Source organism: Chaetodon auriga, chromosome 17, assembly GCF_051107435.1.
Source record: "Chaetodon auriga isolate fChaAug3 chromosome 17, fChaAug3.hap1, whole genome shotgun sequence".
NCBI classification, from domain to species: domain Eukaryota; kingdom Metazoa; phylum Chordata; class Actinopteri; order Chaetodontiformes; family Chaetodontidae; genus Chaetodon; species Chaetodon auriga.
Genome location: NC_135090.1, coordinates 7368753 through 7384099, shown reverse-complemented (window position 1 = coordinate 7384099; position 15347 = coordinate 7368753). Strand labels below are relative to the sequence as shown.

The 15347-nt window shown below is 44.3% G+C and overlaps 1 protein-coding gene across 3 annotated transcripts in view; it reads right to left on the bottom strand.

The window, feature by feature from the left end:
• adcy2b (adenylate cyclase 2b (brain)) overlaps positions 1 to 10932 on the bottom strand; it is a 40250-nt gene extending 29318 nt beyond the window's left edge. The window contains exons 1-2 of one of the 3 annotated variants that reach the window (XM_076754425.1): positions 10189 to 10932; positions 1665 to 1862 (exon numbers count right to left, since the gene is read on the bottom strand). In XM_076754425.1, coding sequence (XP_076610540.1) covers positions 1665 to 1862; positions 10189 to 10452 — 462 coding nt within the window. In that variant the 5' untranslated portion in view covers positions 10453 to 10932. The remainder of the gene's footprint in view (positions 1 to 1664; positions 1863 to 10188) is intronic. The other 2 variants (XM_076754426.1, XM_076754427.1) reach the window with 2 other exon arrangements.
• Between the last annotated feature and the right edge of the window lie 4415 nt (positions 10933 to 15347).

The following is a 15347-nucleotide window of genomic DNA, read 5'->3' as shown; positions in this document are numbered from 1 at the left end:
AAGGAGAGAAGGGGCTGGGTAGAGGGGAGAGAGGAAATTTGGACATGGTGGGGTAGGTGGAGGGGGTCTTAAAAGGAGAGGAGGAGGCAGGTGGAAAAGCTGGGCAGAGAAAATGGGATTTGATGAATAGGGGGAGACAGGGCGCTAGCATGAGAAAATAGGATTCCTGAGACAGAGAGAGGAGTCTGGCACTGAAAACTAATGTGTCTGTCTCCTGATCTGCTCACCTCCAGCTCTCATCAGGCCTCATTAACACTTGTTGTCACGTGGAATTAATTGCGCTCAAGGGTGTGCTCGCACAGACACACATACATCATACACAATCATGTATGCGTACACAAAGGCACGCCTAAACTGACGGATAGATGTGTAACAACAACTATGTAGGCAATCACTCAATCAAGAGTACTCCTGAATACACATGCATGCCCCCCCCCCCCCAACTTTATGGAAGTTTGACATAGCTGTAACAAAATATGCAACCAGTAGTTGTCTAATCATAGTTTTGCAGCCTTCACTCGGCTGATCTGCAAAGCTTTGGATTTCTGTGGATGCTACAACGACAGTGAAAGCTACTCCTTATACAGAAAATGTAGATGTTGACCAAACCAAAAATGCATGAGTTAAAATGTAAGGTTTGGATAAAACAGTGTGATGGTCTGCATTAGCATTAGCATGTCCAGCTAACTCTCTTACTACAATAGCAACCTAACCAAATGTTTCTTCCAAAGCGGTCGTTTAATACTACATTAATTTGGTTTTGCATCCGTTCTGAATGTGACATTGTCAGCATTTAGGCTAAAATTGCGGCTCTGTCCTGCTGCTTTTTGGATTTAGATAAGATTACACTCCAGAAACCCCAGCCACACTTGGAAAATACAAGCAATAAAGCATGAATCAAACCTCTGTTTTGCTTGTCTGATATCTGACGAGAAAGCAGGAAATCTCTGTTTGTCTGTACAGATGGATTTCCTTCGCATATCTCGAGAACTATTTAACCGTTCTATTTCACCCTTGGCTGGTGTATTGCTGGAGATCCAAGGCTGTTACATAATGTTAACTAGTTACCTTCAATTATTAATGTTGGCCTATTCTTTGTAATGCCCTGGGAACTTGGGAAAACTTCTCAGAGGTAGATTTCAATAGCAGGGTTTTTCTTTCAGCATCTCCCACAAGTGCTGGTAACTTTAGTCAATAATCACATTTTTAAAGCATAAAATGATTCTGCATTTTGCTTTTTATGCGTGCAGTATGTTTCTGGTACATATTTAGCAGAAATAACAATAATGATTGTTATTATTAATAATAATTGAGGTGTGGCTCATGTAAAGCAAACACCTCAGGAAAACTGTATAAAACTGGTGGTTGTTATTGTGCTCTTAATGAAATTTAAAGCAACGATGAAGAGTTTTGATGGTAAATCTACCGTTGCATTCACTGTAAACTGCATGATGTACCGTGCGAGAACAGAAAACTTGACAGGCATAGCAACTGTAACTAAGGCAGGCGGAGCTTAGCGAACAGTCAATCAAACTGACTGCACACCCACACATGTGCAGCCAGATATGCTGTTGTATGTACAGTAGGTATACCCAGGATGCATCTGCATTTTCTGACACACGCACCCACATGCACGCACATAAAGCAAACATAGATTTATAAACCTGGTCCCAGGGGCTGAGGATCCCTCCTGAGAACATGAACAGGTAGCCCATGGTGACCAGACAGGCCCATATAAGGAGAGAAAAGAGCCCGAGCATCCGCTTGAAGACCGACTCAATGCAGACAAGGATGAAGATGGACAGGAAGAGGAAGAGAGCGGCGGGAACCGTAATCAAGAACGTCAAGTGGTCCTCTGTATTCTGGAGGGAGGGAGAGAGAGAGAGAGAGAGAGAGAGAGAGAGAGAGAGAGAGTTATTGGCGTATACAGTTTTCAGGGTGGGTGAGTTTAGTGGAGTTAAACACAGGCAGTACATTCAGTCCATCCCTGTTAGCATGTTTAGTTGCTGGACCTCAGCACAGTGTGGAGGACCACAGAAAGATCCAGCAAAGACACTTAGATGGGTTCTGAATATGCTTTAAATACTTATTACAGATCGATTTAGCCCAAAACTTTCCTCTAACCTTAAAGACACCCTCCAGTGAAAGTTTTTAACATTGTTAACACGTCCATGTGATGTTTTTTACTACAGGACATATCATGAGTGAAATACCGTGCCATGGCTGAGCATTTCCACCTTGGAACTGCAGTGGACCAAAAACAGTCTCAGAAACAGGGATTCAGACAGCCAGGGTTTCATACACATAAAGAACCAATACCGTCAGCTTGGTGGGCTGAAACGAGGGGCATCAGAGGAGAAGCCTACGTAACGGTACATGGCAGAGGGGGAGTGGGGATGCTTAGATCCGCACACACTGCATGAAGGCAGAGGTGTTCCATTTAAGTCAATGTGAGGCATGAAGGGATTTTTTTTCATGGAAAAACAACAAATAAGGTCAAAATAATGAAACTGTGTGCTTACTTACTGTTTTTCGTGTCCTAGTGAGGACATTCAGTCCTCATTAGGACGGAGATGCAACGTGATACACACACACAAAGAGATGAACAGACGGCACACAGATTGGCAGACAGACAGTCTGAGCCCAGAGAATGTGCTACTGCATCACTTTTGCGCTCACACTGTCAAAGTCAGCATTTAGACGCTGTCAACACACACACACACACACACACACACACACACACACACACGGAGACGCTCACACAGGATCTCTCCCTCTTCAACTAGACCTCCCTCGCCCACCTCCTCATCCTCGACAGCCTCTTCCTCACTCTCACTTTGTCATGTTTGTGCTTTAGAAAAAGACACAAATCTGGTTGTATTTTTTCCTCACAAGGCAGAGTTCAGCTTTTTTGTCAAGGATTCTCTCATATCTGGTTCCTTTGAAACGACCAAAATTAAGGGCAAATGATCTCACAAAGCTGTCAGAATTGTTCATTGTTTCAGGAAAAATGTCTTCATATGCAACAAAATGACTCCTTAAAACTTTTTTTTTACAGCTCAAAGCCTATTTTTGTAACTCCCACGATCACGACACCAAACTTCGGTGGTAGGACTGATAGCTTGTGGGTCATCAGCATGAAGACATTATGAACCAAAGTTCTTTGGTAGGAGTCAAGGGAGTTAGCTTCATCTGTGTCTTAGTGATAAATTATTAGTGTTAACAAGAGGAGACTGCACCACCTTTCAGATCCCCTTAATGTCTTCACCCTGAGCACTTTCACCCCTTTGACCTGTACATAACCCCTGTGTGTGTGTCTGTGTGTGAGTGTGTGTGTGTGTGTGTGTGTGTGTGTGTGTTCTAGGCATGTTTCCAATGGTACATTCTGTGGACAAACCTCATCTGATTTTGACTGAAAAAAAAAGAAAAAACTTTCCTGTGCAAAAATCCCAGCACACACAAACACACACTCATCCCACATCCCACAAAATACTCTCTATGTCCTTTCCCCCTCTTCAGACTGTGTAAATTATGGAACAGCGGCAAAATCACCATCATTTGCTTCAGGAGAGGACTGAGAGCTTCCACATACTGGGCGCACTTTCACAGACTTGATCCTGCCCGACACCCACGTAAACCATGCTAAGTTATTCCAAAGTCATGATTGCACTGACAGGTCCAGCAGCTATAAATGTTAAATTATCAAGCCACTGTGTGATTAGATGTCACCGATTTTACGGCGAAATGAACATCAGTGTGGGCACAGAAATGCGTTTGATTCGGCGACCGTGCAGCTCGCTGGAGCAGCTTTTATGTAACAGAATGGAAAGATGCCACAGACTCAACCTTGAATTTGTGGCTGATTTGACAGTTTATTGACTCGAGCGACTTGTTGAAAATAGCATAAGTGATTTGGCCAGAGCGAATGCAGGAAGAGAGCTTTTTTTGCTGTGTGTTAGAGTAGCAGCGCGGCGTCACGGAGGTAGTGTGAGTCAGGGTCTGGAGAAGGGATCACATGGGATCTGGCTGCTGACGCCATGCCAGCTATACAGTCAGCCTGCAGCACAGATTGAATCCCAATGAGGACGCGAGCAAGACTGCAAACAGGGATACCTGAGTGCGAATCAGTAACAACGACCCTTCCTTTGGCACATTTGCACAAACTGTATGCTCACACACAGCCATGCACACACAGGTTACAGAGGGAGGAAGCCGCTCTCTCACCACTTCAGTGTTTTCATGCTTTTGTGGTAAGAAAAAAGAGAAGCTTTTGCACTTTGCACATTTCTGATTGTGGGCCATCTAATCCTGTTAAAACCCTTTTGAAACCATTTAAAGCCATTTCCCTCATCGTGACATCGAGGGAGGGAGTTCTGCCGGCCTGCCATAATATACTGCATTGTCATCCAGAACAATTATTTCCTTTTTTAGCCCAGTCTGGCTTATCCAGCTATTATACTGGGAGGAAAAAGGGGGTAACAGGGAGACATAACAGCAGCAGCAGAAAGGTTCAGTAATCTAATTATTCAGCGGTGAAATGACACAAACACACCAAATACATCATTTGAGAAAGTGAGGAGAAGCGGAGAGACGGTTCAGAGGCTTGTGTTGAAATCATGGTAGTGTATGCACTTTCCATGTTTTGGTGCCTGTTTAATATTTATCCTGCCTGATGAAACAGCACTCGTGGCAGATTTCTTCAGTCTGCTCTCAGCCTGGTTCTGAACATCATCAATAATCAACAAACCTTTCCTTGAGCGCTCCATTTGCAGCGTACGGGAATGTTAACACACTCTGTTAAAACAGGTCAAGGGTTGCAGAGCATCCAGCATTTGACCCAAAAGATAGAAATGATTAAAAGCACGTACTTATCTGAAGCCTGATCGCTTATATAGGACGTACTGTCATGAAGGGGAAAGTTTGATTCTACTTCAAATGCTCATGCTCAAATGCTATCAGTTTCATATGAACCCTGACAGGTGAGTAAATTGTGTTCTGGTGGTGGATTCACACCCAACACATTTCAATACATAATATTTCAAAATATGACGCTTATTTATCCTGTGTGCCTATTTTTATTTAAGAGACCTTGAGAGATTTTTTGTTCTTCAGCTGTGTGATCTTTCGACAGTTCATCACAGGGTGGAGAAACGGCCGTTTCATAACCAGACAAAAAGATGCCAGACGGCACCGCGGCGACACTGAGCTGCAGAGCGGATCGAACCAGTCTGAAACACATTCAGACAAAGCCAAACAATAAGTAACGTGCGGGGAAATGCACTTGAGAATTTGTACCTGAGGAAGTAGGCGTTCCATCAGTAGTAAGGCTGATCAGCACTCAATGATTCAAAGCAAGAGAAATAACCCCGGTATTAAAAGTCTTCATGTGGAAGTTCAAAAAAACCTCAAAGGGATGCTCCAAAATCATTTTACTTGTCATGGGGAGCAGCCTGTGAAAACAGTTGTAAAACATCTTCAGTTGCTCTGGTGACGATTTCTTCAATCTGAGAAAATAACACATTAGCATTAACACGTAGCATTAATATGTGTCTCCAACGTCCACACTGAGATCCCGCTGGGATCCGATCACTCTGCCCAGCTTCTTCTTCTTCTTCTGGCTCTTTCTCCTCTCCACCCTCCTCTCATATGCACAGCCAAACCAACAACAACAACAACAACAACAACAACAAAAAGGCAGCCACCCGTGAAGTGGTGCTATTGTTTGGACTTTTGATCGAAGCGGTCTTTGACAACTGCAGTGCTGAAGAGGAAAGCAGAGGAGAACGCTGTTTAACGCAGTTGCTGTTATTTCAGCTGTGGTCACTGTCCAGAGGACGATCTGGATGCGGAAACGCTGTCAAGACTGGAGGGAGAGGATAACGACGGAGAATGGGTGTGAAACGTACAAACTTTTGATTTTGGTTGCAGAAGACTGCGACTGGTGTTTTCCAGAAGAGACACACCCTTTGTGCTCGGCTACACAGCTGGAGAAGAGGGTCGTGGTGACCATTTGGTATACAGGTTTCATTTCCAAGGCAGAAAGGGGCTAATGTTTTCATTATTGTGACTAAAAAAACTATTATTGGAAGCCAGAAAAGACTATGACTCATCCAAATGCCAGATCCAGGTAAGAAAGATAGTAAAGGAAAGATCAGTTCTGGAGGACAGGAAATCACTTCATCATCATTTTCACATGTGGTCAAACACTGCAGGTTAGAACAACAAAGAGCTGGGTAAAAAAAACAAAAATTGAGTGTCATTCAAAAGCGTAAACTAAAGAGATCTCACTCAAGAAGATCGAGGCTTTTTGTTTGCTGGGGATGAGATGAGGTCGTTGTGGTCGTTATTTATAGCGTTGAGATTTTATTACTTCAACTGTGTGATCTTACATCCATTCATCACAGCACCCCAGGGGAGGAGTTCATCGGTGCAGGGTGAAGAAATGGTCGTTTCAAAAGCAGACAAAAAGATGCCAGAGGGCACAACAGTGGCACTGAGCTGCAGAGTGGATCGGACCAGCGTGAAACGCATTTGAAGCAAAGATCCAGCTAAGTGATAAATAACAGACATGTGAAGGTAGGTCATGGGAGAATGGTAACATGGGCACTCATTAAATTAAAATTAATAACATGAACTTCAGGAAGATCTGAATGCTAGCTAAAAGCTAAAGCCAGTGGAATTACTCCTGTATTTAAAACCACAATCATGTGCAGCCCTAAAGGGTCACCACCTATTTTACACATCAAAATCAGTTTAGTCGCAGACTGTCCTCCCAAGAAGAACAACAGCTTCAGCTGTTCCAGAAAATGCTCTGAAATGACTTACATTTACCCAAAGTCCTCTCGGGGCAGTGGTCATTATGACAGGAGGAACTGAGGAGCTCAGGCGATGGAGAGAGGAGGTTGGGGTGGACGGATGGGCCAGCAAATCATCAGACTTTTTAATGCAAAAAAAAGTCTAAATGAGACGAGGTTTCTCTGTGTTTAAGAAATGCCAGGAGAGGCACTTTAACAAAGGCACCACCATGGCACTGTAACATCAAAAAACAGGTTGGTTTTTTCAAGGAAAATCAACACAACAATGCCCTATTTTTTCCAGATTAACCTCATGAGTTCTGTCATGAAGCACCACATCTGTGCGCAGAGTAGCGCTTTTTGGCGTCGCAGCTCAGTCAGTGATGTCACAACATCTATTTCACCTCATGCGTTCACCTTCCTGCCCCTGAGTAATGGATTGGTGATCCATCTTTACAAAAACACTCTGCTCTCACTGTCCTGCATCTATCAAAGTGCCAACGACGTGGAATGGAATAAGTGCTTGCAGATGCTATAAATATAATATCAGCAAATTCTTAAAATGCAGAATGGGTTGCAAATGATCCTGAAAAGTCAATAAATGAACATGCTCTGATATAATCAATGATTTAAGTGAAGTAAAAATAATGGGATTCTTTATTCTTTATCCAATTCAAAGATTTCCAATGTTCCATCACCAGATGTAATATTGATCTGTACTAAACTGTCAATTGAACATTAAGTTGACATACTGCCATCTAACTGCTGGTTCTGTACAGACATTTGGGCATGAAAACACACACAATACATGCAAATACAACCACGCACACACACACACACACACACACACACACACACACACACACACACACACACACACACACACACACACGGATGCATACCAATACACTCTCCTATCAATACAACTTCAAGCCAACAAGAGCAGAAGAATTATTTTCTCTAAAAGTTGCAGATAAGCCCAAGAAGGAAATGAGAGACTTCCTCAGACAAACACACCCAAACAACTCACACACATACGTGTAGTCGCAACATGAACATGCAAGCACGTGTAAATACCACACACACACACACACACACACACACACACACACACTGCACAGTATGGGTGGAGGAGTCTACGGCGTACAAACACCACACTCACCCACTCCAGCCCTGATCTGAGGAGGAAGATAAAAAGTGTGCGGTAATTTTGGGAGCATTAGTGCTGCTTTGGTTGACTTTCTGCCGGCTCACTGATAAAGCCAGAACACTTATGACAACATCCTCCCCACCCCACCCCCCCACCCCTCTCCCTCTCTGCTGCCAGGCCCCCAGCTCCAAACCTACCCTCTATTTATTCCTGCCATTCTTCTTCTTCTTCCAGCAGTAATAAATACACACGCTTCATTGAACAACCACTCCATAACTTAAAGACAGATCTGTCCGTCATTTAATGGGAACAAATTGGGGGAAAAAAAAGAAGGTTTTCTAGATTGACATTGTGAATGATGGGGAATTATTAGGGCAAACCATAATCTGGACACACGTGCACCAGAAGAACCTGAAGAAGTACATTGACCAGCCGGGGCAATATGATCTATTGATTTTTTCCTAAATAGAAGTAAAGGGATCGATTTAGATGGAGTTCAGCTGAATTTAACGGGACTTCAGTGACAGCTTCCAGGGATTGGCTGGTGGGTGGCGTCTGTGTGGAGCAGAAATAAATGAAAAATGGAAATTTCACCCCCTTCAATATTTGTAATGACTGTGGCATTAACGTCATTAAGTGCCTCCAAAAAGCTAAAAGGACCAAAGTGTTTTTTTTTTTTTCTTCTTTATGGGCTCCATCTACCCCTAGCTTCACCCCTGACCTCCATGTGCTGCTTTCATCGCACATGACGAACGCGGAGAGAAAAGCGTGGCGAGTCCGCAGATTGTGGGGACCGTACCACAGCAAACCAATCATTTTGAAACAGCGACAACCACAGTAATGAGTGGGCTTCCTTTTGTACGGCTATTTCATAAAAACACTAGAGCGGCACTTGAGAAACAATAGCTTGTGTTTTGTGGTTGAGTGTTTGTGGCCAAAACAACACTTTTCACTTGACAAAAGCACCAACACCCACACAGCTGCGAACTAAACACTCATCCCGCTCTTGATCCTCTCTGCAAACCCGGCGTCCCAATTTAAAGTGCCGCTTCACAGCCTCTTATGTTGTCACACATATTTATACACATGCACACGGGCCTCCCTGTCTCATTCAGTCTCGTGCTAAAAGCCAAACTCGTCGTTTATTCTATCGCTGCTCTGTGATTCTAACAAGGAGGCTTCTATCTGATTGAATGTACAGCTTGTAGCCTTGCCGGATCTTTCACGGTACTATGAGATGTGCAGAATTCAGTCCATGGCATTAAAAACAGACTGTGGCCTTCATGCTGGCTTTTTTTTTTTTTTTTTTTTTTTTTTTGAAATGCACATTGAAGTGATTCTTAATGAGATCTCTGATCAATGTGGCTCATTGTTAGAGCAATGAGCAATCATTAGATTTAACACTGGTCTTTCTCTGTGACTGCAGTTCTGCTTGTATCACTTGTAATAGAGAGAAGCAGAAGTGTAAGGCAGAAAGAGGGTTTTTCTTTTTGTTTGTGCTGGTTGTTGCAGCTCATGTTAAGGGGACCGTTCAACATTTTGACAAATGCACCGACTTGCTTTCTTGCTGAGAGTTAGCTGAGAAGATCGATGCCACTCTCATGTCTATAAAATAAATATGCAGCTGGAGCCATCAGCCAGTTAGCTTAGCTTAGCATAAAGACTGGGAGCAGGGGAAAACAGCCAATTGTCACTTGTACACTTTGGTTTTTGTACTGATTAAACAAGCAAGCTGTAACATGCTAATTATTGAACTTAAAATGTGCAAGAAAGTGTTTATTTACCTTTAGCTGTTTCCCCGTTTCCAGTCTTTATGCTAAGCTAGACATCTGCCGGCTGCAGCTTCATAATGATTGAGTGGTACCCATCTCTGTCTAACTCTCTGGAAGAGAAACAAATAAGCAAACTTCCCAAAATGTCAAAGTGTTCCTTTAACTACCAAGTTCCATTTATTCTAAAAACCCTGAAGAAGGGACTTCTGATGATAAGGGAACAAAAAATGTGACATAACTTGAAAAGGTTGTTTGTTAATATTGCGAAAATGTTGTGAAATGCTGTGAAATGTCCTGTTTACTGGCAGCGCTGTGCTGCTGCATATTTCAGATCAAGCTACATGATCCTCTTTGTTGCGGATAGCTAAACTTACCCACACCTCTAAAGACCTGTCTGAACAGTTACCTCTGCACACACACACACACACACACACACACACACACACACACACACACACACTCACTCACTCACCAGTCCTGAGGCAAAGAACACCGCCAGCAGCGCGAGGCAGGTTCCCATGACGATGAGCAGCAAGAACACAATCAGCGGATGCTGCTGGCTCATTCTGTAGTAGGACTCGTAAAGCCAGTCCTGGGGCTTCTCGTCCTCCACGCACACCTCGCCCTGGAACCCCGGGCACCCATCTCCAAGGCTATCAGGCCCCTCGCCACCCTCGCCGCCATCGCTCTTCTCCAGCAGGTAGCGTCCTCGGGTCCACAGAGCCTCCTGCCACATGGGTAGCTGCCTCTGCAAGGACAGTCCTGCTTTCTGATTGACCAAAACAACGTGTGCACAGGAGTGATCGGGGTGAGGGATGCTTTCTCTCGCCTTCCTTCCTATCCTAAACAGCCAACGTCCTCTGGCTCCTCTTCGTCTAGAAAAGTTTGGTCAGCTGTGTGGGATGGATGGACAGCTGAGTGAGAGAGAGCCAACTTTTCAGCTCCTCCGGTTTCCCTTGCATCCTCTGCCACTCCCTCCGCTCGAGGCGACAAACTGAGTCAGGACAGTGTGAACACCGATCTTCCTCCACCTCCTCCTCTTCCTCCCAGAGAAGGTGGTCGGACACCGAGGAGGAGAGATGAGACTTGACTTCCCCTCCTCGCGCTTCTCCTTCTTGTTTGCTCTTTATGTTTGGTCAGGCAGCCTCCGCTCACCGCTCTGTGCTGTGGCTGCGACGAGGCAACATGTTACTCTGCTGAGGTGCAGATGAGGACTGAGGGAGAGAGAGAATGTGTATGACTGGGAGGGAGAAAAGAGAGCGAGAGGAGAGAGGGTGTGTACCAATGTGTGTGGTGGGGAGAGCTTGTGGGTAAGAGTGTGTGTATGTGTGCGTGTGCTGTACCTATCGGAGCAAGTGGAAATGTGAGAATGGTGATGTGTGAGATTAGCTAATGTGGAGAGAACTGGTATATGACTCAAGACTCTGTGTGTGTGTGTGTGTGTGTGTGTGTGTGTTTGTGTTTGCGAGGTACAGAAAAAGTACGGAGTTAGAAATTTACAAGAGAGAAACAGAAGACAGAGCAAAGTTGGCAGACGAGAAGAGAGGAAGAAGAAGAAGAAGAAGAAGAAGAAAAACTGTGTGTGTGTGTGTGTGTGTGCGTGTGTGTGTGTGTGTGTGTGTGCGCGTGCAAAGCAGAGTGAAAATGAGTGAGTGAGAAGGGTTGTAACAGCTGCGCTAAACCAAGAGGAGCAGCAGAGTGTGGAGGGAAAGAGAATAAAATGCCATCTAGCAGCCGGTGAGGAGATAAAAAGGAGGGAAAGAAAAACACACACAGAAGGGGGAAGGACGGGGAGGAAGAGGAAGAAGAAACAAAGTCAGGAAGGAAAACCTCAGGAGACAGAGAGAGTGTGGGAGGAAGAGAGATCGGTGCTTCAAACGGGGGCTTGTTGAAGGAGAGGGAAGAGAGAGCTGGTAATGAGTGAAAGTTTGAGGGTGGCAGCGTCTGTGTGTCGGTTGGTGGGAGTAAAATAAGATCTGACGAACCAAAATCCCAATATTCCTCTCCCCCTTTCATTTGGAGCCCTGCTCTGCCGCGGCGGTCCCTCTCTCTCCCCTCTACATGTGATGCTCTGTGAAGTGTGAAAATGGCCGTGCCACTTCAATGTGTCAAACCCACATCGTTTCCCTTCAGCACGTGAACCAGACAGAGAGAGGAAGAGAGAGCGCGCTCGGGCCAAGTCTGCAGCGTGTCTGATCGTGATAAATACTGCACATAGAACTTTTGGGAATGCACTTGATCTCAAAGTGAAGGCGACAGAATAAGCTTCTGTCCCCGAGCGCCAACAATTACAAGCAGCCATAAGCAAAACAACAAATATATCATCCCCAGTGACAAATGCGTCCGGCTTGAGGGCAAACCGCTCAGAACTTGAACAGACTGTTCAGCCATGGGACCACTGGCCTGCACTGTGCTCACAATAAATGTGTCCAAATGCTGATGTTCAGCAGATCATGTTTACCACAGCCACTATCTCAGTTTATAGCATGCTAACACTTGCCAATAAGCACTAAGCCTAAAGAGCAGCTGACTGGTGGGAGCGCCATTAGTTTTGCAGGTATCTGAGATATCCAACAGGTGGAAACTTTCACCTGCTTCTGGGGGACCTTGGATGTCCATCAGGTTGCTTTTGAAATATTTCACACAAAAACAAAAAACCTCATGGTGGTGCTAGAAAAAAAAAGTCTGCGGATCCAAAGTCAAACACAGTCTGGGGATACGCACAAAATTTCAGTGTATCCAACATTTGGACCGCGCAACCAACAGACTGATCAGCATTGCCGTCCATGGAGCCCTGCTGCCAGCTTGGCGACACAATGAAGTTTTGGCAGTCTATTTACAGCGTTTGTGTTGCCTTGTGTTGATTGATTGCACACACGACGCAGTCAGTACATAAATGAAGAGGTCCTGAGGGCAGATTATTACAGCAAGTACGCCAGCGTGCACTGGATTTTATCTTGTTCCAGCTGTCAGTTCCACAGTCTTCAGACATTTGTTGTATTTCTGAAAATCCCAGAATGCAACTTTGACGGCATTTACATGCACAAAATATGATATTAACGCAAATCCAAAAACCTGCCGTCATAGTTGTGGTCTTTCATGATGCAGGTGTGTTCGTCCTTCAGACCAGAAATGTGGCCTTTTTGTTTGGGCGTATGTGCAAACTGTTGGCTGCTTGGTTTGATGCACAGATCTGAGTGTACGAGCACAAGGCTCTGTGTCGCAAACTGCAGTAAAAACCCCATCTGAGACACATAATCTGAATAGGATGTACACATGTGCAAAGAATGCTCCTAAAGGCTGAAAAATATCAGCATATCTGACATGTCTAAATTGGAAAATGCTCCGTTCGGAGAAATATCTAATTCAAAAATACCCAAACAAAATACACTGTTTACATGATCCAGATCAAATTCAGAATAGGGTCATATTTGGAATAATAGTGGAACTCTGATTAGCAAATGTGAGAAATGATTTGGAAGGGATGGTCAAACACATGCTTCCTCAGGATTCATAGCTTTTTACTTCCAGACATTATGGAGCATATTGAGCTTGGATCAGCAGACAAACAACTGGAAATCCAATAGTGCTAAGATCAAATCAGTTGTGGCTGTTCGGTGTTCGTGCGGCTGGAGAAAGAGAAAGAAGCAAAGAAAAAGACGTTTTCTCTCATTTTTCAGAAGGAGCATAGGGCAGAGAAATCGATCACTGTGGAGGAAGTGACACGGAGAGAGCTCAGCGTCCAGTTGGGTAACAGAATGATGGTAATGAGAACGATGATGATAATGATACGCACATCATCATCTCGTCCTGCTGCACATTAACGTTTTTTTCCTCCACTCTTTTGTCCATGCAGGCCAGTAAAAAATGCTGGATTAAATGCTGTCACTGCTGTTTAGTTGCTTTTAATCTAACAGCAACAGACATTTAATCAAAGCTGCATGGCTGAATGATTAAATACAGATGCTACCTGGGAATTTATTACCTTTATTTCACTTTTGTCCAAAGTGACTGAAGTGTGAATGTAATATATTTACATTGAGAAATGACAATGTTAATTGATGGACGCTGTAGAGCTGAATCAGGGCAAACAGTCTGACATGCCACAGCAGCAACAGCACTGGATTCAGGTGTGCCTGATTCAGGGCTGTCAGCTCACACCTGCGCTTTTCCATTAGGAGCTACTCGCAGGTGAAAGAACTTAAAAGTAATTGTTGACTTTGTTTCAGCTTACGTCATGCTAACATGACACTACCACAAAACAGCACTATGTTGAAACTACGAATAATCTCAGGTACAGCAATTTAAGCATTACACAGCTACCAGAATGTAAACAGTTCTATAAGCAATTATAGATAATGGAGAACAAATTCATAGTGTAGAGTTATTCCACACAAAAGTATCATTTGGCTTAATTACATATCATAAACTTAAGTAATGTGGTAAACATCGACAACAGAGAGAAAGGTTTTAATATCACACGCTGCATTTCAACAGCAACACGAACTATACTCTCAAAAGTGGCCGAGCCTGAACTTTAAGGCCCGCTGCTCCAGCGGCTGATCAGAACGGGGGCGCGTTTTCAGTGTCAGTAACCTCCTGAATGTAAAGCAGTCTGCTGCTGTAAAAGATCAGGCCCTCTGGAACAGCCTAGGCCCAAATATTTATTTTAGTAACAGGAAAGACGGCAGCGAGATAGACGGGATGACTGATGCCAGGAGTCACGCATCACAATAACCCAGATTCCCCCTGACAAGCTGATAGCTGTATGACATCAAGTGTGATGTATTTACAGCCGTTCGGCGTTGCTCATTCCGCCTCTATCGTGACTGTGAGTCTGTCTGTGCCCTGTCCCGACGGCTTTGTGACGCCATGAAAATTGGTGTGAGTCTGGGTTTCATTGTCACATCAAATCTCTGCTCTGGTGGTAACAGAGGCATTTGACAAAACGTGTGATGAGGTCTAGAGCTGCAGTGTTTGGTGTCTATGTCTCTGTGTGTGTGTCGTCTCCTAACATATTGCAACATCTCATATGCTTCCTGCTTGGTTGCCTTGAATAAGCTGAATATGTGTGTGTAATGTAATCTAATTAGGTCTGCCTTGACACAACAAAGAGAGGATTAATGAACTGAGCAGAGCTCCTCGCACACAAACACAAACACAACCCCCGTGACAGAACTGCCTGTGTGTGTGTGTGTGTGTGTGTGTGTGTGAGTGTGTGTGTGCGTGCTTGTAATTGTGCAAGAGAGAGATATCTTGAACTGTGGGCCATTTTCTTTTATTCAGCTCGTCCTTCGTTCAGTGTGATAAATGTTGTTTTCATGAGCCCTTGAGCAATGTTACTCAAATTAGGGGAATCCCAGTCTTTACCAAGCTTAACATACACACATACACACACACACAAACTTCCTCAAAATGGGCAGAAGCATCAATGTGGAGCTAATCTGTCAAGCGTAACTTAGACTGTGAGGGGAGGAGGGAGAGAAAACTTGAGGACACAACCTCAAAACTTCAAACACACAGACACACACACACACACAGACACACACACACAGACACACAGACACACACACACACACACACACACACACACACACACACACACACTCTTATCAGCAAATGAGTGAGTGT